The following is a 25,720-nucleotide window of genomic DNA, read 5'->3' on the forward strand; positions in this document are numbered from 1 at the left end:
TTTAAAAACGGACAATTGGTATCCTCTTCTTGAAAAACTTTTGGGAAAAATTATTTCACCTTAAATTCCTATTGATAACAACTAGTTATGTTTTACTTGATAACAGGCGGTTGAGAAGTCAAAAGAGGGTCATACCAGCAATGCCATATTAGAATGGCAATTTGTATAGCATTTTTACTCATTTCAACAAATGTACAAAAAGTACTTGGGTCATGAAATGTGTTTTAACCAATTTATGTTGTCTAATATAGTGTGTCAAAAATTCTATCATATTTTTAATCCAAATATGTATTAGATAATAAAGAAAAATGACATACCCTAGTCTGAGTCCACCATACTTTTTTGTTGTCGTTCATATTAACTGCCTGGTTGAGCACAGTTCTCCAAAACCTTTGCTTTTTAGCCTTTTTTTGCATTTTAACTATTTATTTTCATATTCCTACTCTTTACAGTCTCTAGTAACACAAATGGTGCAATATGTATCCCTCACAAACGGAATTCCTGTCTTTAATCCCATATTTTTGGTGACTGATTTGGAGTTTCTTACAGCCCTCTAAATGGGTAAAGTGCCACAACATCTAACTGCAGCAACCTAAAATGATAGAAATAATGTAAATTGATGCAGGAGGGATGGGGGAGTTGACCAATCAAGTACAAATGAATATTCTGTTCATATCCACTTCAAAATCCATTGTCAAAACATGCTCTACCAGCCGGTTGAGAATTGGGTTAAAGGGTTATGAAGTACAATAACGTATTCATTTTTTTTCTTATATGATTTTGCAGGGAATTCAATTTATAATCACCACAAATAGACAGTAGACCTTTTTGAATATTGGACAACGTGCGCATCCTAGTGTCAGACGTCGGAACTACAAGTGTCCTGAGCACATAATGATATCCGTGGATCACCTGACCCAAAACTGTCCCTCCCTTATTGTGCATTTGTATATTTTCAGGAAGCTTCACCAAATAACCATGTTTCGATAGTTTTTAAATGGATGAGATTATACAGTTGTCTTTCTTTTTTGGGCTACTCTTCTATTCTGAAACATTTCTCACGAGACGCAGGCAACCGGATCTGTTTTGTGCAGATTGTAAAATAGCTAGCTAGCACAGTCATGTCATCGCATGATCTGACATTGTAGAAGTTAGCTATTAGTTAGGTTTTCTCTGCTTTAGACCACCCCTACATTTTGCAATGTCTTCTATCCTGGATGAATACGAGGACTCGCTGAACAGCAGGCAACACAGTAGCCGCCTGTCTGCTGCCAACATCGGCATAACACACTCCGGTACTGGGGAAAGGCTACGGGCCTCTCAATTGGGTTTTGATTATGATAAGGCTAGTTGGGACCATCTATATGGTTGAATCTGTGCACCAAATTACTTTCACCTAGCTAATATAATCATTATCTGTATAATGTTTAGCTAGCTTGATACCGATTTGATCAAATAGGATACGATTATGTTGGCAATGATGATGATGATTGACATACGTGATTCGTCGTAGGGTTCGTGAATGTGAGACTGGAGGAAGAGAAGCCGATATTCAACAAACAGAGGATTGATTTCTCACCCCCAGAGAAGATCAACCACTTTGCTGTCTGCAACAATCAGCTATGCATGACTTTAGGAAAGGACACTCTTCTGAGGTAGGGGACTCTCTTTTAAAAAAATCTGCAACACCCCCTAGTGATCCAGCGTTATCATGTTCTTGTGAATAGCCCCGTCACCCATGCCTGCCCATTCCACTCTGTGTAAAACCAGCAGAATGCGTGAAGGGTGCAGTTTGTATCTTGATGTGATTGCTAAATGATGGGATTAAAAGCTAAATGATGGATTAAGAGTTGATAATGTCAGTCATTCAGGGTGATTATGTGTAATTGTGGATTGGTGTAATGATGATGATATTTCATGTGTTGTTGCACAACTTTCAAATATCTTCTGAAATAGCTGTGTGTCTTTTCACATAAGATTGTATACCATATTGGTATCTAAGATAAGGGAATTTGACTTTTATAAAGGTGTTTAAGTTTTCCTCTGTATGTTGTTCCAGGATTGACCTTGCCAAGCCGGACCGGCCCAACCAGGTAGAGCTGGGGAGGAAGGAGGACAGCAGAGTACACAAGCTCTTCCTGGACCCCACAGGTGAGAACCAGAGAGCTCTTCATGGACCCCACAGGTGAGAACCAGAGAGCTCTTCATGGACCCCACAGGTGAGAACGAGGGAGCTCTTCCTGGACCCCACAGGTGAGAACCTGCACAGTATTCCCAGGCAGTAGCAACAGCGCGACTTTAGATCAGTAGAAAGCATTTGCCAAAAGCCACAAAATACACCTGAATGGATTTCTGCAAATACTGTATGTAAATATCAAGGGAGTCCTCTTACATTTGTGAACTTTACTTTCCTATTGATCAAACAACCATGAACAGGTAGTCTCTCTCTCTCTCTCTCTCTCTCTCTCTCTCTCTCTCTCTCTCTCTCTCTCTCTCTCTCTCTCTCTGTCTCTCTCTGTCTCTCTCTGTCTCTCTCTGTCTCTCTCTGTCTCTCTCTGTCTCTCTCTGTCTCTCTCTGTCTCTCTCGGTCTCTCTCTGTCTCCCTGTCTCTCTCTGTCTCCCTGTCTCTCTCTGACTCTGTCTCCCTCTCTCTGTCTCTCTCTCTCTCCCTCTCTCTGTCTCTCCCTCTCTCTGTCTCTCTCTGTCTCTCCCTCTGTCTCTCTCTGTCTCTCCCTCTGTCTCTCTCTCTCTCTCTGTTGCTTATGCACATCAACAAGATCAACAAATGTTAGCCAGAGTGAGATGAGCTAAAATCTAACCAGGGAACAGTAGATAAACCCTCTCAAACCTTTTTTGTTGTTGCTTGTAGTTGGCCGTCAAAATTTTGCTGATAAAGATTGCCTGCATGCTTGTCCCAACCCACGTTTTGACAACTGAATGGGAAATTGCCTGCCCTCCCATTTGATCAATGCTAAATGCATTTGGTTTACAACTAAGAGCTATGCTAACTTTGGATAACAGTCGTCCAAGTTCAGCATAGCTAGCTAGCGAAGTGATATAAACTCAGCAAAAAAAGAAACGTCCTCTCACTGTCAACTGCGTTTATTTTCAGCAAACTTAACATGTGTAAATATTTGTATGAACATAACAAGATTCAACAACTGAGACATAAACTGAACAAGTTCCACAGACATGTGACTAACAGAAATGGAATAATGTGTCCCTGAACAAAGTGGGGGGGGGTCAAAAGTAAAAGTCAGTATCTGGTGTGGCCACCAGCTGCATTAAGTACTGCAGTGCATCTCCTCCTCATGGACTGCACCAGATTTGCCAGTTCTTGCTGTGAGATGTTACCCCACTTTTCCACCAAGGCACCTGCAAGTTCCTGGACATTTCTGGGGGGAATGGCCCTCACCCTCCGATCCAACAGGTCCCAGACGTGCTCAATGGGATTGAGATCCGGGATCTTTGCTGGCCATGGCAGAACACTGACATTCCTGTCTTACAGGAAATCACGCACAGAACGAGCAGTATGGCTGGTGGCATTGTCATGCTGAAGGGTCATGTCAGGATGAGCCTGCAGGAAAGGGTACCACATGAGGGAGGAGGATGTCTTCCCTGTAACGCACAGCGTTGAGATTGCCTGCAATGACAACAAGCGCAGTCCGATGATGCTGTGACACACCGCCCCAGACCATGATGGACCCTCCACTTCCAAATCGATCTCGCACCAGAGTACAGGCCTCGGTAACACTCATTCCTTCGACGATAAACGCGAATCCGACCATCACCACTGGTGAGACAAAACCGTGACTCGTCAGTGAAGAGCACTTTTTGCCAGTCCTGTCTGGTCCGGCAACGTTGGGTTTGTGCCCATAGGTGACGTTGTTGCCGGTGATGTCTGGTGAGGACCTGCCTTACAACAGGCCTACAAGCCCTCAGTCCAGCATCTCAGCCTATTGTGGACAGTCTGAGCACTGATGGAGGGATTGTGCGTTCCTGGTGTAACTCGGACAGTTGTTGTTGCCATCCTGTACCTGTCCCACAAGTGTGATGTTCGGATGTACCGATCCTGTGCAGGTGTTGTAACACGTGGTCTGCCACTGCGGGGATGATCAGCTGTCCATCCTGTCTCCCATGTAGCCCTGTTTTAGGCGTCTCACAGTACGGGCATTGCAATTTATTGCCCTGGCCACATCTGCAGTCCTCATGCCTCCTTGCAGCATGCCTAAGGCACGTTCATGCAGATGAGCAGGGACCCTGGGCATCTTTCTTTTGGTGTTTTTCAGTCAGTAAAAATTCCTCTTTCTAGTGTCCTAAGTTTTCATAACTGTGACCTTAATTGCCTACCGTCTGTAAGCTGTTAGTGTCTTAACGACCGTTCCACAGGTGCATCTTCATTAATTATGTATGGTTCATTGAACAAGCATGGGAAACAGTGTTTAAACCCTTTACAATGAAGATCTGTAAAGTTGTGGGTTTTTATGAGTTATCTTTGAAAGACAGGGTCCTGAAAAAGAGACGTTTCTTTTTTTGCTGAGTTTACATAGCTTGCTAGCTAACCAAATGACACTTGCATCTCTAGCTGTGTAGCCACTGGAAAAACAGTATAGGGAGGAGGAGTCGGTCACTCATCCACTGGTCCAATGACATGACATCCTCCCAGCAGCTAGCTAGCTAGCTAGCTAACGTTAGGCTCTGTGGTTTTATCTTGCTACATAAATAGATACGCTAGCCTTTTAGTCACTGTATGACTGACTTGTGGTCATTGCCCTTGATTTTTTGATTGTATTGACATTCTCAGCCTTAGTTACATTCGTCTGTTTTTGTCCAGATTATTGAGTCATTGAAACTGGAACAGTGCATCCCGAAGGGCTGGAGTACCAGGCCAGGTTTGATTTACAACCTGATGGCAATATTTGTTGCACCACCAAGAAATGTATTCGTGAACACATATACACACACACACATACATACAGTACAGTTGAAGTCAGAAGATTACATACACCTTGGCCAAATACATTTAAACTCAATTCCTGACATTTAAACCTAGTAAAAATTCCCTGTCTTAGGCCAGTTAGGATCACCACTTTTATTTTAAGAATGTGAAATGTCTGAATAATAGTAGAGTGATTTATTTCAGCTTTTATTTATTTCATCACATTCCCAGTGGGTCAGAAGTTTACACACTCAATTAGTATTTGGCAGCATTGCCTTTAAATTGTTTAACTTGGGTCAAACGTTCCAGGAAGCCTTCCACAAGCTTCCCACAATACATTGGGTGAATTTTGGCCCATTCCTCCTGACAGAGCTGGTGTAACTGAGTCAGGTTTGTAGGCCTCCTTGCTCGCACACACTTTTTCAGTTCTGCCCACAAATTTTCTATAGGATTGAGGTCAGGGCTTTGTCATGGCCACTCCAATACCTTGACTTTCTTGTCCTTAAGCCATTTTGCCACAACATTGGAAGTATGCTTGGGGTCATTGTCCATTTGAAAGACACATTTGCGATCAAGCTTTAACTTCCTGACTGATATCTTGAGATGTTGCTTCAATATATCCACAATTTTCCTTCCTCATGATGTCAGCTATTTTGTGAAGTGCACCAGTCCCTCCTGCAACAAAGCACCCCCACAACATGATGCTGCCACCCACGTGCTTCACAGTTGGGATGGTGTTCTTCGGCTTGAAAGCCTCCCCCTTTTTCCTCCAAACATAACGATGGTCATTTTGGCCAACAGTTCTATTTTTGTTTCATCAGACCAGAGGACATTTCTCCAAAAAGTACAATCTTTGTCCCATGTGCAGTTGCAAACCGTAGTCTGGCTATTTTATGGCGGTTTTGGAGCAGTGGCTTCTTCCTTGCTGAGCGGCCTTTCAGGTTATGTCGATATAGGACTCGTTTTACTGTGGATATAGATACTTTTGTACCTGTTTCCTCCAGCATCTTCACAAGGTCCTTTGCTGTTGTTCTGGGATTGATTTGCACTTTTCGCACCAAAGTATGTTCATCTCTAGGAGACAGCGCGTCTCCTTCCTGAACGGTATGATGGCTGTGTGGTCCCATGATGTTTATACTTGCGTACTATTGTTTGTACAGATGAACGTGGTATCTTCAGGCGTTTGGAAATTGCTCCCAAGGATGAACCAGACTTGTGGAGCTCTACAATTTTTTTTTTCTGAGGTCTTGGCTGATTTCTTTTGATTTTCCCATGATGTCAAGCAAAGAGGCACTGAGTTTGAAGGTAGGCCTTGAAATACATCCACAGGTACACCTCTAATTAACTCAAATGATGTCATAATTTTCTGGAATTTTCCAAGCTGTTTAAAGGCACAGTCAACTTAATGCATGTAAACTTCTGACCCACTTGAATTGTGATACAGTGAAATAATCTGTCTGTAAACAATTGTTGGAAAAATGACTTGTGTCATGCACAAAGTAGATGTCCTAACCGACTTTCCAAAACTATAGAAATTTGTGGAGTGGTTGAAAAACGATTTTCAATTACTCCAACCTAAATGTATGTAAACTTCCGACTTCAACTGTATATATCAATATATTGAACTACATCCATCTATTCTGCCAACTATTCCTTACTCTACATCATGGGATTTTGAGTAACAAATGACCTCTTTTTAAAGCCCATGAAGTTGCTTTTGTATCATTAACTGGCGATTTGATATTTTTGACTGATATTAGGATTTTCTGTCTGTTTCATAACTGCAAAGTAGTTAAAATGCTGCCAGTTCCACTTTAAATTGACAGTCTGTTGCCTATCAAGGGTTTTCATAGAGGTATTTCTCAGGTAAATTTATCACCAAGCTGTTTTTTTAATTATTTCTAATTGATGTGAGTAAACATACTAAAGAAGTCATGGTTTTTCATCTAAGAACCACAAATGAAGTACAGAAACATCTGGACCTGGTGATTTCTCTCAGTACCAGTTGTAACTCTGGTCTCCCCTCTCCTTCCCTGCAGGGTCTCACCTGGTGATTTCTCTCAGTACCAGTTGTAACTCTGGTCTCCCCTCTCCTTCCCTGCAGGGTCTCACCTGGTGATTTCTCTCAGTACCAGTTATAACTCTGGTCTCCCCTCTCCTTCCCTGCAGGGTCCCACCTGGTGATTTCTCTCAGTACCAGTTATAACTCTGGTCTCCCCTCTCCTTCCCTGCAGGGTCTCACCTGGTGATTTCTCTCAGTACCAGTTATAACTCTGGTCTCCCCTCTCCTTCCCTGCAGGGTCCCACCTGGTGATTTCTCTCAGTACCAGTTATAACTCTGGTCTCCCCTCTCCTTCCCTGCAGGGTCTCACCTGGTGATTTCTCTCAGTACCAGTTGTAACTCTGGTCTCCCCTCTCCTTCCCTGCAGGGTCTCACCTGGTGATTTCTCTCAGTACCAGTGAGTGTCTGTATCTGAACAGGAACACCCAGAAGGTGAGGTCTCTGTCCCGCTGGAGAGGACACCTCATAGAGAGTGTAGGCTGGAACAAGCTACTGAGGACAGAGACCAACACTGGGCCCATCCTAGTGGGAACCAGCCAGGGAATCATCTTCGAGGCTGAGATCTCTGCTTCAGAGGGAAGCTTGTTTAACACCAACCCCGACCACTACTTCAAACAGGTCAGTGGTAGGATCTGACTATAAACTAATGACATTATACTGTATATCTTCATGTACACTACCAGTCAAAAGTTTGGACACGCCTACTCATTCCAGGGTTTTTCTTTATTTTTTACTATTTTCTACATTGTAGAATAATAGTGAAGACATCAAAACTATGAATAAAGAAAAACCCTGGAATGAGTAGGCGTGTCCAAACTTTATTCCATATGTGTTATTTCATAGTTTTGATGTCTTCACTATTATTCTACAATGTAGAAAAACCCTTGCATATGTAGGTGTATCCAAACATTTGACTGGTACTGTATTCAGAAATTATACAACATAGCCAAAACAAATGCTGTTAATCCTGTATTCTTTTTTTGTTGTTGATTGAATTTGAACCAGTGGAAAGCTCTGCTAATCAAACCTATTGAAATTCAAAACGAATCAATCCGTGCTGAGATGGTTACACTCCTTCGTGTGAACTTATCCGCAGGCTGAAAGCTTTTGTTAACAGCTTTCGCTATCGTGTTTTGAAAGTACGTTTGCAAAACGAATCCTTTTATTATGCCGAGTAATGTATGTAACTGAAACACAGGTCCATTCCCTGGAGGAGGATGGGAGCCCTGCTCCAGTATGCTGTATAGAGGTGGAACGAGGTCCGGAGTCTAAAGTCGTCATCATCGCCACCACCAGGAAGCGTCTGTTCCAGTTCGTAGGTCGTGTGGCGGAGGGGTCCGAGCAGCAAGGCTTCAGCTCCATATTCTCCCAGAACCAGGTCTGTTCAAACAGCCTTTTAAAACAACATGGCCGTGTTGGAAATTGGACTCTATTCCCTATATAGTCCACTACTTTTGGTCAGAGCCTATGAGGTACTTTATAACTTGTTATAACCGTATATGAACCTTTTATGTCTTGTGACAAGGCTTATAATGTGCTATGTCTGCTACTACTAGGAGCTTCTGCCCAGCTTCCAGGAGTTTCCGTTTAATATGGGCTACAGTGAGATCACCTTCTACACCCCCAAGCTCAGGTCGTGCCCCAAGGCCTTCGCATGGATGATGGGTAACGGAGTTCTCTATGGTCAGCTGGACTACATCAAGCTGGACTCGCTGCTCAGTGATGTGCAGGTACTGTTTTTCTAATATATTTAGGCTAGTATACTTTAAGGTTTGATGTGTTGTATTTGGTCATGTGCTGTAGTGGTGAGCTCCCCACAGGTGATATGGGTGGGCTGAAGGTCTATTTGTTACTGGGCTTTCAGAATAATTCTATTGTATTCTAGAAATTAATATTTCTGCTGCACTTATCTCTGTCTCTCTGTCTCTCTGTCTCTCTGTCTCTGTCTCTCTGTCTCTCTGTCTCTCTGTCTCTCTGTCTCTCTCTCTGTCTCTCTCTCTCTCTGTCTCTCTGTCTCTCTCTCTCTGTCTCTCTCTCTCTCTGTCTCTCTCTCTCTCTGTCTCTCTCTCTCTCTCTCTCTCTCTCTCTCTCTCTCTCTCTCTCTCTCTCTCTCTCTCTCTGTCTCTCTCTCTCTCTCTCTATTTATTTCACCCCCCCCATCAGGTGTGGGATTACACCCCAGACATAGACTTCAGTTTCAACAAGCCCATCTCCATCGTGTTGACTCAGTTCCACATTCTACTCCTCCTCCCTGACCGCGTCAAAGCCATCTGCACCCTCAACGGACAGGTGGGCGCGCACACACACACACACACACACACACACAGACGGAACTCTGCCTTTGCTGCTGCTTGCTCTGTGGGGTCCAGGCCGGGCTACTGTGGGGTCCAGGCCGGGCTACTGTGTGGTCCGGGCTACTGTGGGGTCCAGGCCGGGTTACTGTGGGGTCCAGGCCGGGTTACTGTGGGGTCCAGGCCGGGTTACTGTGGGGTCCAGTCCGGGCTACTGTGGGGTCCAGTCCGGGCTACTGTGGGGTCCAGTCCGGGCTACTGTGGGGTCCAGGCTGGGTTACTGTGGGGTCCAGGCTGGGTTACTGTGGGGTCCAGGCCGGGTTACTGTGGGGTCCAGGCCGGGTTACTGTGGGGTCCAGGCCGGGTTACTGTGGGGTCCAGGCCGGGCTACTGTGGGGTCCAGGCCGGGTTACTGTGGGGTCCAGGCCGGGTTACTATAAAAGCACTTAACCTGCGTTCACACAGGTGGCCCAATTCTGATATTTTTCCCATTTAATTGGTATTTTTGACCAATCACAACGCATTACTTTATTGGGGACAATAAAGTAACTGTATTACTTGATTGCATTATACTGTATTTATATGGACTGGAATTACGCACGTCTTTCAAACCATGAGGCAGAAGAGAACATGTGATTCTGGTGCATCGCATGCAGCCTACAAAGTTCCAAGTATTGGCAAGCGGATTTGATTTACACTTTTTAAATATATAATAGGGACTGTTTTTGTAAAATTAGTAGGTTGACGCATATTTACCTTTTCATAATGTTATTATCCTGCCTCCTTTTCTCTCTCTCTCTCTCTAGTGTTGCTTCATTCCTTCCTCGCTTTCAACAAATGTAAATCTGTTTTGTTGTCCTTCTCGTCATCATTCTAATGACATCCTTGAATAATATAAGACGAGAATTAGATGCGGAAGGTTTTCACTTCTCCTTCAGGAAGTAGCCTGCCGCCATCTTGCGTTCGTTCTTCTTTCAAACTACCCGTCAGTACTATTAGGCTGCTCTATTTAACATTCAGAAAACAAGAGATTGCGTCCCTCTTTGTATAGTCTATTGGTGTAAGAAATGACAACAAAAAATAAGGAAATTAACTATGTCCAGTAATCTATTCTAGTCTAGCGTTTGGGACTCGCAAGAGCCTTTTTTTAAGGAGGGGCCCCAGCGGAGCACAGGCACTTTGCGTATTGCCAGAGGCTATCAGTTAGAAGCACATTATACATAACTCCTCATTAATTAGCTAAATATAAGGCTAATACTGCATTGAATGTATTACCTGAAAGAGGTAGGCTAGGACATCTAAATATATATCTCTATCTCAGTCTAGAACAGGATGATCTATTTTAGTTGCCATTTTGAATGGAGTTGATGGAGAGAGAAACTGCGAGAGGTGCACTGATTTAAAAGTAACGATATTTGACTTATTGGCTGTTTTTTAATTTAAAAAATATATAATCTTTACAATTATAAAAACAAGGTGATCACCAAAATCCTGATGTAGATGGGTAAATTAGACGTGCGTTTGGTCTCTATATTATTCTAGCGTAGGCTATGCTGCAGAAAATGTAGACCTACCTGTCACAAGACAAAAAGTTACCATGATGAAATGACAGTGCATACTGAGATGGGCTGTCTGTCCCCCCACCCTGAGATGGGCTGTCTGTCCCCCCCACCCTGAGATGGGCTGTCTGTCCCCCCCCACCCTGAGATGGGCTGTCTGTCCCCCCCCACCCTGAGATGGACTGTCTGTCCCCCCCCACCCTGAGATGGGCTGTCTGTCCCCCCCCCACCCTGAGATGGGCTGTCTGTCCCCCCCCACCCTGAGATGGGCTGTCTGTCCCCCCCCCACCCTGAGATGGGCTGTCTGTCCCCCCCCCACCCTGAGATGGGCTGTCTGTCCCCCCCCCACCCTGAGATGGGCTGTCTGTCCCCCCCCCACCCTGAGATGGGCTGTCTGTCCCCCCCCCCACCCTGAGATGGGCTGTCTGTCCCCCCCCCCCACCCTGAGATGGGCTGTCTGTCCCCCCCCCCACCCTGAGATGGGCTGTCTGTCCCCCCCCCCACCCTGAGATGGGCTGTCTGTCCCCCCCCCCACCCTGAGATGGGCTGTCTGTCCCCCCCCCCACCCTGAGATGGGCTGTCTGTCCCCCCCCCCCACCCTGAGATGGGCTGTCTGTCTGTCCCCCCCCCCACCCTGAGATGGTCTGTCTGTCTGTCCCCCCCCCACCCTGAGATGGTCTGTCTGTCTGTCCCCACCCTGAGATGGTCTGTCTGTCTGTCCCCACCCTGAGATGGGCTGTCTGTCTGTCCCCACCCCCACCCTGAGATGGTCTGACTGTCTGTCCCCCCCCCACCCTGAGATGGGCTGTCTGTCCCCCCCCCCCCCCCCACCCTGAGATGGGCTGTCTGTCTGTCCCCCCCACCCTGAGATGGGCTGTCTGTCCCCCCCCACCCTGAGTGTTGATTCATCATGGAGAGGCCGTAGAGAAGCTAGATTTGGACACATCATATAATTGAACAGTTCCATTTCACGCCATGCTGTTCATATAAATACTTTTTATTTATTTACCAGTTTCTCGCAGTTATTTAACCCCTGGAAAAAGGAGTGGTTTCGGGCGGTAAATTCTGGTACATTTCGTTAAGCGGGTTTCCGCCATTCAACCCTAGTCTAAACACAGTCTTAGTGACAGCTGCTGATTTTGGATTCGTCCAAAATGACACCCTATTTCCTATGTAGTGCACTTCTTTTGACTAGGCCCCTTTATGAATACATTCATTTGATTGATGTATGTATATATTGATTGATTGTATGTATGTATGTATGTATGTATGTATGTATGTATGTCTGTATTTATTGATGTATGTATTGATTTATGTATGTATTGATTGATGTATGTATGTATTGATTGATGGATTGATGGATTGATTTGATTGATGTATGTCTGTATTGATTCTGATTGATTGTATTGATTGATGTATGTCTGTATTGATTGAGGTATGCATTGATTGACAGGTGGTGTACGAGGACGTGTTCCCTGATAAGTTCGGCACTCTGAAGAAGATGATTAAGGACCCAGCAGGAGGCCTGGTGTGGATCTACACTGAGAAGGCCGTCTTTAGGTTTGTTTTTACATTTTATTATTTCGTTTTTTTAGTCAACTTAGCAGATGCTCAGAGAGACTTACAATCAGTGCAGTCAACTAGGATCAGTAGAACAACCAAGTCACAGCCGTTATCTGTGGAATCAGACTAGATCAGCCGTTATCTGTGGAATCAGACTAGATCAGCCGGCTGATCTAGTCTGATTCCACAGATAACGGCTGATCTAGTCTGATTCCACAGATAACGGCTGATCTAGTCTGATTCCACAGATAACGGCTGATCTAGTCTGATTCCACAGATATCTGTGGAATCAGACTAGAACTTCCGTTGCTAGTTAAACCCTGTTCAGCCACTATCTGTGGAATCAGACTAGATCTGCCGTTGCTAATTAAACCGTGTTCAGCCGCTATCTGTGGAATCAGACTAGATCTGCCGTTGCTAGTTAAACCTTGTTCAGCTGTTCTGTGGAATCAGACTAGATCTGCCGTTGCTAGTTAAACCCTGTTCAGCCGCTATCTGTGGAATCAGACTAGATCTGCCGTTGCTAGTTAAACCTTGTTCAGCTGTTATCTGTGGAATCAGACTAGATCTGCCGTTGCTAGTTAAACCCTGTTCAGCTGTTATCTGTGGAATCAGACTAGATCTGCCGTTGCTCGTTAAACCCTGTTCAGCCGTTATCTGTGGAATCAGACTAGATCTGCCGTTGCTAGTTTAACCTTGTTCAGCCGCTATCTGTGGAATCAGACTAGATCTGCCGTTGCTAATTAAACCGTGTTCAGCTGTTATCAGACTAGATCTGCCGTTGCTAGTTAAACCCTGTTCAGCTGTTATCTGTGGAATCAGACTAGATCTGCCGTTGCTAGTTAAACCCTGTTCAGCTGTTATCTGTGGAATCAGACTAGATCTGCCGTTGCTAGTTAAACCTTGTTCAGCTGTTATCTGTGGAATCAGACTAGATCTGCCGTTGCTAGTTAAACCTTGTTCAGCCGTTATCTGTGGAATCAGACTAGATCTGCCATTGCTAGTTAAACCTTGTTCAGCTGTTATCTGTGGAATCAGACTAGATCTGCCGTTGCTAGTTAAACCTTGTTCAGCTGTTATCTGTGGAATCAGTGCTAGAAAGAAAAGACAGGCGAGAGTGTGAAAGACAATTACAACAGTCAGGTTTTTCCTCTCTCAATCCAGATACCACATCCAGAGAGAAGCCAGGGATGTGTGGCAGATGTACATGAGTATGAACAAGTTTGACCTGGCTAAGGAGTACTGCCGGGACCGGCCAGAGTGCATGGACATAGTCCTGGCTAAGGAGGCAGAACACTGCTTCCAGGACAAACGTTACCTGGAGAGTGCTAAGTGTTACGCCCTGACCCAGAACTACTTTGAGGAGATTGCGTTGAAGTTCATCGAGGCGAAACAGGAAGAAGCTCTGAAAGAGTTCCTTCTGAAGAAACTCAACAACCTGAAGCAGGTAGGATGTTTTTGGTGACTTAGTAGGTCCAAAATGGCACCCTCTGGGTCCTGGTCAAAAGTAGTGCACTATATAGAGAATAGGCTCCCATTTGGGGCAAAGATGTATTTTGTTGTGTGATCTGAGGTAACTTGTAAGTAAACTCTTTTGTATAATTAGTTTTTAACTATTTTGTAGGGACTGTATTTTTGATCATGTTACCCCTAAGTTTGATTGATAAATTGAAACAGAGTGAGAAGACCCAGATCACCTTACTGGTCACCTGGCTGACGGAGCTCTACCTGAATCGCCTGGGGCTTCTACAATCAGATGAGGGGAAACATGAGGTGTTCCAGGAGACGCGTGATGAGTTCCGGAAGTTCCTCAGTAGTTCCAAACACAAGGAGTGTCTCTATAACAACCGTACGACCATCTATGACCTGCTGGCTAGCCACGGCAACGTGGACGACATGGTCTACTTCTCTGTCGTCATGCAGGTATCTTATGATGCTATTTATCCAGGGTTAGGCACAATTCTATTTCAATTCAGAAAGTGAACCAAATATCTCGCTATCTCTCGCTCGCTATCTCTCGCTCACTATCTCTCGCTCGCTATCTCGCTCGCGCTCTCTCTATAATATTATTTAAACACAATACAACCACATGTGGATAATGCATTTAAAATCGAGGATGACCAAAAAAAGTTTGAAAACTTATTTCCATTGGGGTCCTCTTAAATAAATGTCTCTAATCGTTAACACACAATAGTATATAGCAGGCTGAAACAGTGTCAGTGGGCTTGGGATGAGGTTGAGCCAGTTTGGGCGGGAAAGGCCGTGTAGGTTCCACGAAGACAGTCTGAAAACGAAGAGCTCTTCAACACCTGCTTCTCTGAATGTCCAGTCACTCCATTGGATCCACTTCTCTGGTTCTGGTCCTTCATTTCCAGGAGTGTAGCGCCCACCTGGGTGATGCCACGGCTGCTGAAAAGTGCAACGAAAAGCCGCCACATCTTGTCAGTGGTTAGGAGCATTCCCTGAACAGTCCCTGACCTTCCTCTGCTACCTCTGGACAAATAATGCAGTCCTTGGTGTAATACTTCCAAACAGATTAAACAAAAAGCCACATTATTTGAATCCGAAGAGCCAGCTAGCTAGCTAACAAGTCTAAATACTGTTCATCATGAATCAGCAACTCTGAGAGTCAATACCATAGGATATGGTGATCTAACCCTAGAGCAGCCAAAATCACCCAAAAAGTATTACAAAATGCAACAAAAAACACTTTAAAAAAGATGTGAACAATATTTACAAAGCTCACCTAGGCTACCTTACGGTGCCATGGCAACCACGGAACCAAATTCCCAATTCCACATTTTTCTAATTGAAGAGAATTGGAATTTCATTGTATTTCCTGAATTAACTGGAATTGATATAGAATTGACCCCTAACCTGCTATTCATTCATGGTATTGTATTGTGGTACTTATTGCTGCTCTCTTTTGGTTGTCCCTAACAGTGTTCATTTTGTCAATAACTATGATGATAAATACTCAGCAGCGACCTATTTTTTCCTGACTAAAACTATGGCGAAAACGAGTCAATGCTCCGCTGGAAAAAAACGATTAACTACTACAAATGGCTTTTCATTTTAGTCTACAAAAATTTGACAAGATGAAAATTCCACATGAGACTAATGGACTTTTAATTTGACATGAAGCTCCTTTTCATGCATGCAGAATATTGGCTTTCTTTCAGTTGCGCCGTCTGAGCTGATCTGCCGGCTCTCCCACACAGCTCCCAGGAGATCACTTCAGTCACTCTCCCACACAGCTCCCAGGAGATCACTTCAGTCACTCTCCCACACAGCTCCCAGGAGATCACTTCAGTCACTCTCCCACACAGCTCCCAGGAGATCACTTCAGTCACTCTCCCACACAGCTCCCAGGAGATCACTTCAGTCACTCTCCCACACAGCTCCCAGGAGATCACTTCAGTCACTCTCCCACACAGCTCCCAGGAGGTCACTTCAGTCACTCTCCCACACAGCTCCCAGGCGGTCACTTCAGTCACTCTCCCACACAGCTCCCAGGTGGTCACTTCAGTCACTCTCCCACACAGCTCCCAGGCGGTCACTTCAGTCACTCTCCCACACAGCTCCCAGGCGGTCACTTCAGTCACTCTCCCACACAGCTCCCAGGAGATCACTTCAGTCACTCTCCCACACAGCTCCCAGACGCGGTCACTTCAGTCACTCTCCCACACAGCTCCCAGGCGCGGTCACTTCAGTCACTCTCCCACACAGCTCCCAGGCGCGGTCACTTCAGTCACTCTCCCACACAGCTCCCAGGCGCGGTCACTTCAGTCACTCGTCAATCTTTGGAACTGATTTGAATCCAGGACACCGGACTTGTCACTGCCTTCAACTAGAAACAATGTTTACTCTCTCTTTCATGTAGGCTATTTTTGATTTGATCACAAAAAAAACTATATTTTCCCATGTGCACTGTAATTCATTAATCTGTGTTCAAATTGTATTGATCACATGCACCGAATACAACTGGTGTAGACTTTACAGTGAAATGCTGGCTTATGAAAAATAAAATAGTAACTAACACGAGGAATAAAATAAAATGCACAAGAATGGAGCTATATACAGGAAGTACCAGATCAATGTGGAGCTATATACAGGGAGTACCAGATCAATGTGGAGCTATATACAGGAAGTACCAGTACCAGATCAATGTGGAGCTATATACAGGGAGTACCAGATCAATGTGGAGCTATATACAGGGAGTACCAGATCAATGTGGAGCTATATACAGGAAGTACCAGTACCAGATCAATGTGGAGCTATATACAGGAAGTACCAGTATCAGATCAATGTGGAGCTATATACAGGAAGTACCAGTACCAGATCAATGTGGAGCTATATACAGGAAGTACCAGATCAATGTGGAGCTATATACAGGGAGTACCAATACCAGATCAATGTGGATCTATATACAGTGAGTACCAGTACCAGATAAATGTGGAGCTATATACAGGAAGTACCGGTATCAGATAAATGTGGAGCTATATACAGGAAGTACCAGTACCAGATCAATGTGGATCTATATACAGGGAGTACCAGATCAATGTGGAGCTATATACAGGGAATACCAGTACCAGATCAATGTTGAGCTATATACAGGAAGTACCAGATCAATGTGGATCTATATACAGGAAGAACCAGATCAATGTGGAGCTATATACAGGAAGTACCAGATCAATGTGGAGCTATATACAGGGAGTACCAGATCAATGTGGAGCTATATACAGGGAGTACCAGATCAATGTGGAGCTATATACAGGGAGTACCAGATCAATGTGGAGCTATATACAGGGAGTACCAGATCAATGTGGAGCTATATACAGGAAGTACCAGATCAATGTGTAGCTATATACAGGAAGTACCAGATCAATGTGGAGCTATATACAGGGAGTACCAGATCAATGTGTAGCTATATACAGGGAGTACCAGATCAATGTGTAGCTATATACAGGAAGTACCAGATCAATGTGGAGCTATATACAGGAAGTACCAGATCAATGTGGAGCTATATACAGGAAGTACCAGATCAATGTGGAGCTATATACAGGAAGAACCAGATCAATGTGGAGCTATATACAGGGAGTACCAGTACCAGATCAATGTGGAGCTATATACAGGAAGTACCAGTACCAGATCAATGTGGAGCTATATACAGGGAGTACCAGTACCAGATCAATGTGGAGCTATATACAGGGAGTACCAGATCAATGTGGAGCTATATACAGGGAGTACCAGATCAATGTGGAGCTATATACAGGATGTACCAGATCAATGTGGAGCTATATACAGGAAGTACCAGTACCAGATCAATGTGGAGCTATATACAGGGAGTACCAGATCAATGTGGAGCTATATACAGGGAGTACCAGATCAATGTGGAGCTATATACAGGGAGTACCAGATCAATGTGGAGCTATATACAGGAAGTACCAGATCAATGTGGAGCTATATACAGGAAGAACCAGATCAATGTGGAGCTATATACAGGGAGTACCAGATCAATGTGGAGCTATATACAGGGAGTACCAGATCAATGTGGAGCTATATACAGGGAATACCAGTACCAGATCTATGTGGAGCTATATACAGGAAGTACCAGTACCAGATCTATGTGGAGCTATATACAGGAAGTACCAGTACCAGATCTATGTGGAGCTATATACAGGAAGTACTGGTATCAGATCAATGTGGAGCTATATACAGGGGGGGCAGGTACCAGATCAATGTGGAGCTATATACAGGAAGTACCAGGTCAATGTGTAGAGAGAGGTACGATGTATTTTAGTTGTATATACACTACATTAGCAAAAGTATGTGGACACCTGCTCGTCTAACATCTCATTCCAAAATCATGGGCGTTAATATGGAGTTGGTCCCCCCTTTGCTGCTATAACTGCCTCCACTCTTCTGGGAAGGCTTTCCATTAGATGTTGGAACATTGCTGTGGGGACTTGCTTACATTCAGCCACAAGAGCATTAGTGAGGTTGAGCACCGATGTTGTGCAATTAGGCCTGGCTCGCAGTCGGCGTTCCAATTCATCCCAAAGGTGTTCGATAGGGTTGAGGTCAGGGCTCTGTGCAGGTCAGTGAAGTTCTTCCACACCAATCTCGACAAACCATTTCTGTATGGACCTCGCTTTGTGCATGGGGGCACTGTCATGCTGAAATAGGAAAGGGCCTTCCCCAAACTGTTGCCACAAAGTTGGAAGCACATAATCATCTAGAATGTCATTGTATGCTGTAGCATTAAGATTTCCCTTCACTGGAACTAAGTGGCCGAGCCCAAACCATGAAAAACAGCCTCAGACCAGTATTCCTCCTCCACTGAACTTTACAGTTGGCCTTCGCCCAATCCAGATTTGTCCGTTGGACTGCCCGATGGTGAAGCGTGATTCATCACTCTAGAGAACGCGTTTCCACTGCTCCCGAGTCCAATGGTGGCGAGCTTTACACCACTCTAGCCGACGCTTGGCATTGATCATGGTGATCTTAGGCTTGTGTGCAGCTTTTGGCTTTTTTTACCTTTTTACTGAGGAGTGGCTTCCTTCTGGCCACTCTACCATAAAGGCCTGATTGGTGGAGTGCTGCAGAGATGGTTGTTCTTCTGGAAGGTTCTCCCATCTCCACAAAGGAACTCTTGAGCTCTGTCAGTGACCATTTGGGTTCTTAGTCACTTCCCTGACCAAGGCCCTTCTCCCCCGATTGCTCAGTTTGGCCGGGTTGCCAGTTGTAGGAAGAGTCTTGGTGTTTCCAAACTTCTTCCATTTAAAATTGATGGGGGCCACTATGTTCTTGGGGACCATCAATGCTGTAGACATGTTTTGGTACCCTTCCCCAGATCTGTGCCTCGACACAATCCTGTCTCGGCGCTCTACTGACAATTCCTTTGACATGGCTTGGTTTTAGCTCTGACATGCACTGTCAACCTTTATATAGACATGTGTGTGCCTTTCCAAATCATGTCCAATCAATTGAATTTACTCCAAGTTGTAGAAACATCTCAAGGATGAAGGATGGAAACAGGATGCACCTGAGCTCCGTTTAGTCTCATAGCAAAAGGTCTTTTCTTTTTTAATAAATGTGCAAAGATTTGTGTGTAGATTGAGGAATTTTGTTTATTTAATCCATTTTATAATGTTGTAACGTAACAAAATGTGGAGAAAGACCAGGGGGTTTTCTTTCCGAAAGCACTCTGTACGTGTGTTGTCACTCTTGCGCCGCGGAGCGCAAATGTGAGTTGTGGTTGCTATTTTCCTTTGGATGAAATGAATGTTATTTATTTTTATTTTTATTATTTTATTTTTTAAATTTTTTATCCCCTTTTCTTCCCAATTTTCGTGGTATCCAATCGCTAGTAATTACTATCTTGTCTCATCGCTACAACTCCCGTACGGGCTCGGGAGAGACGAAGGTCGAAAGCCATGCGTCCTCCGAAGCACAACCCAACCAAGCCGCACTGCTTCTTAACACAGCGCGCCTCCAACCCGGAAGCCAGCCGCACCAATGTGTCGGAGGAAACACCGTGCACCCGCCCCCCTCGGTTAGCGCGCACTGCGCCCGGCCCGCCACAGGAGTCGCTGGAGCGCGATGAGACAAGGATATCCCTACCGGCCAAACCCTCCCTAACCCGGACGACGCTAAGCCAATTGTGCGTCGCCCCATGGACCTCCCGGTCGCGGCCGGCTGCGACAGAGCCTGGGCGCGAACCCAGAAAATGAATGTTATTTGTTGAATATTAGGAGTATAGTAATATTTCTGGCATTTTTGTCCAGCTCAAATTCTCATTTTTTTCAAGGAAGTCGCTGTTCTATTTCCTCCTTGACGGTTCTGACGGGGAGAAAATCAGAGGTGTAACATTTTGAACCTGTAGCCAAAGCTTTATAGCCTATATGGTTAATTATGCCTGGCATTGGTTACAATCTGCCACGATATCATTGTTACCAGCTAAGGGATAGTAGGCCTAGTTGGACAAGGCTATCTGAATGTGCACATGATGGAAGTTAGAGGTAGCCTCAATTTTCATTATTAGGTCACTAATACGGCTGTGACTAAAACTAGACAAATTATCCATAGTTTTATGTCCACTGATAATAACTAAAACTAACAAAGGATGAAATTACTAAAATTTGACCTAAAAACTACAAAAGTTATTTTAAGACTAAGACTAAACTAGGTGCTCAAATGAACACCCGCCTCCTAATGTTACGGACATTTTATGTCACTTTTATTTTCTGTTTTGTATAAAGTATGTCTTTTATCTGTTGCTGTTTTGACATTTTCTGGGATTTAAGAAAGAATCTATCTTCTCTCTCTAGGACTATGAGAGGGTGATCTCCCACCACTGTCAGCATGATGACTATAGCGCCGCCCTGGAGGTGCTCTCTAAGCACTGCGATGAGAAGCTGTTCTATAAATTCTCCCCAATCCTCATGCAACACATACCTAAGAAGGTGATACAATGATTTTTAACCGGTTGCAATGAAATGTTTTGTTATTATTTTTGTCTTTGTGTATTCAAGTACAATGCAATTCAGTTTGACATGCTGTACAATACCATACTTTATCTTCAATTTTCATGGAAAATCATGGCACGTAAAAGTGCAGATTTGTTTATCCGTGAATAATTAATTGAAATTGAATGAATTAATCAACAATAAATATAGCTTTTTTAATAACCGTAAAAGGTGGTGGATGCCTGGATCCAGATGGGTAGCAGGCTGGAGCCTAAGAAGCTGATCCCAGCCCTGGTCAACTACAGTCAGATGGGTTCGACACAACAGATCAACGAGACCATCCGTTACATGGAGTTCTGTGTCTACCAGCTCACTGTGACCGAAGAGGCCATACACAACTACCTGCTGTCCCTCTACGCCAAGTACAAACCTGATAGTCTCTTGTGGTACCTGGAACAGGTAGGTTCAAGGCTGTGACCATCCCAAATGGCACCTTGTTCCCTATATAGCACCTTACTTTTCACCAAGGACACGCAGACTAAATGTCTTGATAATTGTGGAATTGACTTTTTTTTCATAATGACGTGTTTATATTTTATTCTAGTTTACTCTTAAGTGTCCTTGGGTATCTTGAAAGTAAATCAAATATAATATTACAATGTATTATTATTATTATTTTTATTAATACACAAATATATATTATTAATAAATCAAATGTGGTGTTATTATTGACAGGCTGGGACCCACTTGTCAGACATCCACTATGATTTAAAGTACGCCCTGAGGCTGTGTGCTGAACACGGTTACCTCCAGGCCTGTGTCCTGGTCTATAAGATCCTGGAGCTGTATGAGGAAGCTGTCGATCTGGCCCTACAAGTGAGTGTCTTGGCTAGTTTTGATGAATTTGTGGCTAACTGTTCATCGTTTGATATTAACAGGATATTGCAAGAATAAGAATGTGCAAATAGTGGGCTACACCATCAATATATACAGACATTATCTCAATATATATATATACAGACATTATCTCAATATATATATATATATATACACTGCTCAAAAAAATAAAGGGAACACTTAAACAACACAATGTAACTCCAAGTCAATCACACTTCTGTGAAATCAAACTGTCCACTTAGGAAGCAACACTGATTGACAATACATTTCACATGCTGTTGTGCAAATGGAATAGACAAAAGGTGGAAATTATAGGCAATTAGCAAGACACCCCCAATAAAGGAGTGATTCTGCAGGTGGTGACCACAGACCACTTCTCAGTTCCTATGCTTCCTGGCTGATGTTTTGGTCACTTTTGAATGCTGGCAGTGCTCTCACTCTGGTGGTAGCATGAGACGGAGTCTACAACCCACACAAGTGGCTCAGGTAGTGCAGCTCATCCAGGATGGCACATCAATGCGAGCTGTGGCAAGAAGGTTTGCTGTGTCTGTCAGCGTAGTGTCCAGAGCATGGAGGCGCTACCAGGAGACAGGCCAGTACATCAGGAGACGTGGAGGAGGCCGTAGGAGGGCAACAACCCAGCAGCAGGACCGCTACCTCCGCCTTTGTGCAAGGAGGAGCACTGCCAGAGCCCTGCAAAATGACCTCCAGCAGGCCACACCGTTTTTCCTAGCCACTTTTTCCTACAGCACTTTGAGATATCAGCTGATTGTAAGAAGGGCTATATAAATACATTTGATTTGATTCACGACTGTGCTGGTGTGTGTGGACCATGATAGATCCTGAGTGATGTGGACACCGAGGAACTTGAAGCTCTCGATCCACTCCACTACAGCCCCGTCGACGTGAATGGGGGTGTGTCTCTGCCCTCCGTTTCCTGTAGTCCACGGTCAGCTCCTTTGTCTTACTGACGTTGAGGGAGAGGTTGTTGTTGTCCTGGCACCACACTGCTAGGTATCTGACCACCTCCCTATAGGCTGTCTCATCATCGTCGGTCTCATCATCGTCGGTCATCAGGCCTACCACCGCCATGTCGTCAGCAAACTTAATGATGGTGTTGGAGTTGTGCTTGGCCATGCAGTCGTGGGTGAACAGGGAGTACAGGAGGTGACTAAGCACACACCCCTGAGGGGCCCCAGTGTTGAGGACCAGCGTGGCAGATGTGTTGCTACCTACCCTTACCACCTATTGGTGGCCCGTCAGGAAGTCCAGATTCCAGTTGCAGAGGGAGGTGTTTAGTCCCAGGGTCCTTAGCTTAGCGATGAGCTTCGTGGGCACTATGGTGTTGAACGCTGAGCTGTAGTCAATGAACAGCATTGTCACAAAGGTGTTGCTCTTGTTCAGGTGGGAAAGTGCAGTGTGGATCTGTTGGGGCGGTGAATTGGACTGTGTCTGGGATGATGGTGTTGATGTGAGCCATGACCAGCCTTACAAAGCATTCCATTGCTACAGATCTGAGTGCTACAGGGTGATAGTCATTTAGACAGGTTACCTTGGCGTTCTTGGGGACAGGTACTATGGTGGTCTGCTTGAAACATATAGGATTTACAGACAGGGTCAGGGAGAGATTGAAAACATCAGTGAAGACACGTTCCAGCTGGTCAGCTCATGCTCTGAGAATGTGTCCTGGTAATCTGTCTGGCCCCGCGGCCTTGTGAATGTTAACCTGTTGAAAGGTCTTACTCAGATCTGCTACAGAGAGTGTGATCACACAGTCGTCTGGAACAGCTGGTGCTCTCATGCATGGTTCAGTGTTGCTTGCCTCGAAGCCAGCATAGAAGGCATTTTGCTCATCTGGTAGGCTCGCTTCACTGGGCAGCTCGTGGCTGGGTTTCCCTTTTGTGATCCGTGATAGTATGCAAGCCCTGCCACATCCAACGACCGCCAGAGCCGGTGTAGTAGGATTCGATCTGAGTTCTCGATTCAAGCTTTGCCTGTTTGATGGTTTGTCGTAGAGCATAGCGGGATTTCTTGTAAGCATCTGGATTAGTGTCCCGCTCCTTGAAAACCATTCCTCAAGCGGCTGGTGCTTCTCCTGTGCTGTTTGTCCTTCCAGGTGGATGTGGACCTGGCCAAGACGTGCGCTGACCTGCCTGAGGAGGATGAGGAGTTGAGGAAGAAGTTGTGGCTGAAGATCGCCCGTCACGTGGTGCAAGAGGAGAAGGATGTGAAGAAGGCCATGAACTGTCTGTCCAGCTGTAACCTGCTCAAGATCGAAGACATACTGCCCTTCTTCCCAGACTTCGTCACCATAGACCACTTTAAGGTAATACTGTCATCAAATATTTAGGATCTAAACAAACAAACAAACAAACACACAAACATACGAGACAGTATTTGAGGTGCACTTAATTTACCTTGGAGCTTGCACTTTTGGGGACTATTCTATTGTTTCCATTGTACTTACAAACATTTGGTTTAGCTGGTATGTAATCTTGGCACCCAAACCAAATCTCAGCTTCTAGTAAGTCATTTGACATGTGTTTTTATGTCCCTCCACACCATCCTCCCCCTCCCCTCTCCCTGCAGGAAGCTATCTGCAGCTCTTTAGAGGAATACAACCAGCATATAGACGAGCTGAAGCAGGAGATGGAGGAGGCGACGGAGAGCGCCAAGCGGATCAGAGAGGACATCCAGGAGATGAGGAACAAGTACGGGGTGGTGGAGAGTCAGGAGAAATGTGCTGCCTGCGACTTCCCCCTCCTCAACAGACCCTTCTATCTGTTCCTCTGTGGACACATGTTCCACTACGACTGCCTTTTCCAGGAGGTCGGTATGCAAACCAATTTAATTTGACCTTTGACCCGATTTCAAGAACAGTTAGCTTACGATATATATATATACCAGTAGGTCAGTAGCACATCCTTCTTTTCTCTTGAACTTTGACCCGATTCAAAGAAGAGTTAGCCAACAATCTATTGCAGAAAACAGAGGGTCATTGGGTCATTACTGTGTATATATTTGTAAATGATGTACGCTACATACACAATGAAAAAGGCTTGGAGGAGGATATCCCCAAAAATGTATCACAACTAATGTCTTCTTCCCCCAGGAGATTCAGTAGTTCAATAGCGTTTTTTAAAAATTCACTAGTTATCTTGTATGGAGCTCACATACTGTAACAGTGGGTCTTTCCTTAGGTGAGCCCTCACCTGTCCACCTACAAGCAGAGTAAACTAGATGAGCTGCAGAAGAAGCTGGCTGCAGCCACTCAGACCTCCAAGTCCCGCCAGCGCCCCGCCACGAAGGAGAAGGAGGAGGGGGGCGACACCGCCAGCCTGGGGAAAGGAAGCACCGGGGTCAGCCGCGAGCAGATCAAGTCCGACATCGATGACATCATCGCCTGCGAGTGTGTGTACTGCGGGGAGCTGATGATCAAGTCGATCGACAAGCCGTTTATTGATCCACAGAAGTTCGAGGAGGAAAAGTCCAGCTGGCTCTGAAATGGATGGTTGGACCTGCCTGAAACTGGACGGGTTTGACATGGCGGACTTGAGGTGGCTGTCTGAATGGAACGGGTCTGAAGTGGACTTGAGCTGCCATTCTGAAAATGACAAGTGAAATGAAGTGGGACTGGAACTGGTCTGAAATGAGCTGTCTGAACTCTTGAGTGAAATAGACTTGTTTATTTCAGAAATGTCTGAAATGATGACTGAAATGGACAACTTATGCTGTCTGAAATGGAATGGAATATCTCTCTGTGATAATGGGAAGTATAGCCACCACTGCCTGGTGATGGATAGACACAGGAAAGGGGAAGGAATGCAGGATCTCCTTTGTAACCTCTTATCAAATCAAATGTTATTTGTCACATGCGCCGAATACAACAGGTGTAAACCTTACAGTGAAATGCTGAATACAACAGGTGTAGTAGACCT

At 44.8% G+C, this 25,720-nt stretch overlaps 1 protein-coding gene across 2 annotated transcripts; it reads left to right on the plus strand.

The window, feature by feature from the left end:
• Window positions 1–957: 957 nt before the first annotated feature.
• Window positions 958–25,720, plus strand: LOC120039370 (vacuolar protein sorting-associated protein 18 homolog). 2 transcript variants are annotated; one of them, XM_038984798.1, is made up of 16 exons: window positions 958–1,295; window positions 1,514–1,655; window positions 2,060–2,151; window positions 7,369–7,619; window positions 8,200–8,379; window positions 8,558–8,731; window positions 9,165–9,290; window positions 12,305–12,411; window positions 13,579–13,861; window positions 14,092–14,337; window positions 20,748–20,882; window positions 21,117–21,344; window positions 21,621–21,761; window positions 23,899–24,108; window positions 24,372–24,611; window positions 24,983–25,720. In XM_038984798.1, exons 1-16 carry the CDS (start codon window positions 1,202–1,204, stop codon window positions 25,283–25,285), a joined length of 2,952 nt encoding a protein of 983 aa, XP_038840726.1. In that variant the 5' UTR covers window positions 958–1,201; the 3' UTR covers window positions 25,286–25,720. The 2 variants fall into 2 exon arrangements, with proteins under 2 accessions (XP_038840726.1, XP_038840727.1); XM_038984799.1 differs by having other exon boundaries at window positions 24,372–24,615; window positions 24,983–25,138.

The sequence above is a fragment of the Salvelinus namaycush genome, unplaced genomic scaffold (assembly GCF_016432855.1).
Source record: "Salvelinus namaycush isolate Seneca unplaced genomic scaffold, SaNama_1.0 Scaffold267, whole genome shotgun sequence".
NCBI classification, from domain to species: Eukaryota; Metazoa; Chordata; class Actinopteri; order Salmoniformes; family Salmonidae; genus Salvelinus; species Salvelinus namaycush.

Excerpts from the sequence above, each read along its gene's own strand:
- LOC120039370 (XM_038984798.1), top strand. The coding sequence starts at position 1,202 with ATGTCTTCTATCCTGGATGAATACGAGGACTCGCTGAACAGCAGGCAA. Across the intron at positions 13,862-14,091 it reads AACTCAACAACCTGAAGCAG|AGTGAGAAGACCCAGATCAC; the intron begins GTAGGATGTTTT and ends AAATTGAAACAG. Across the intron at positions 21,345-21,620 it reads TCTTGTGGTACCTGGAACAG|GCTGGGACCCACTTGTCAGA; the intron begins GTAGGTTCAAGG and ends TATTATTGACAG.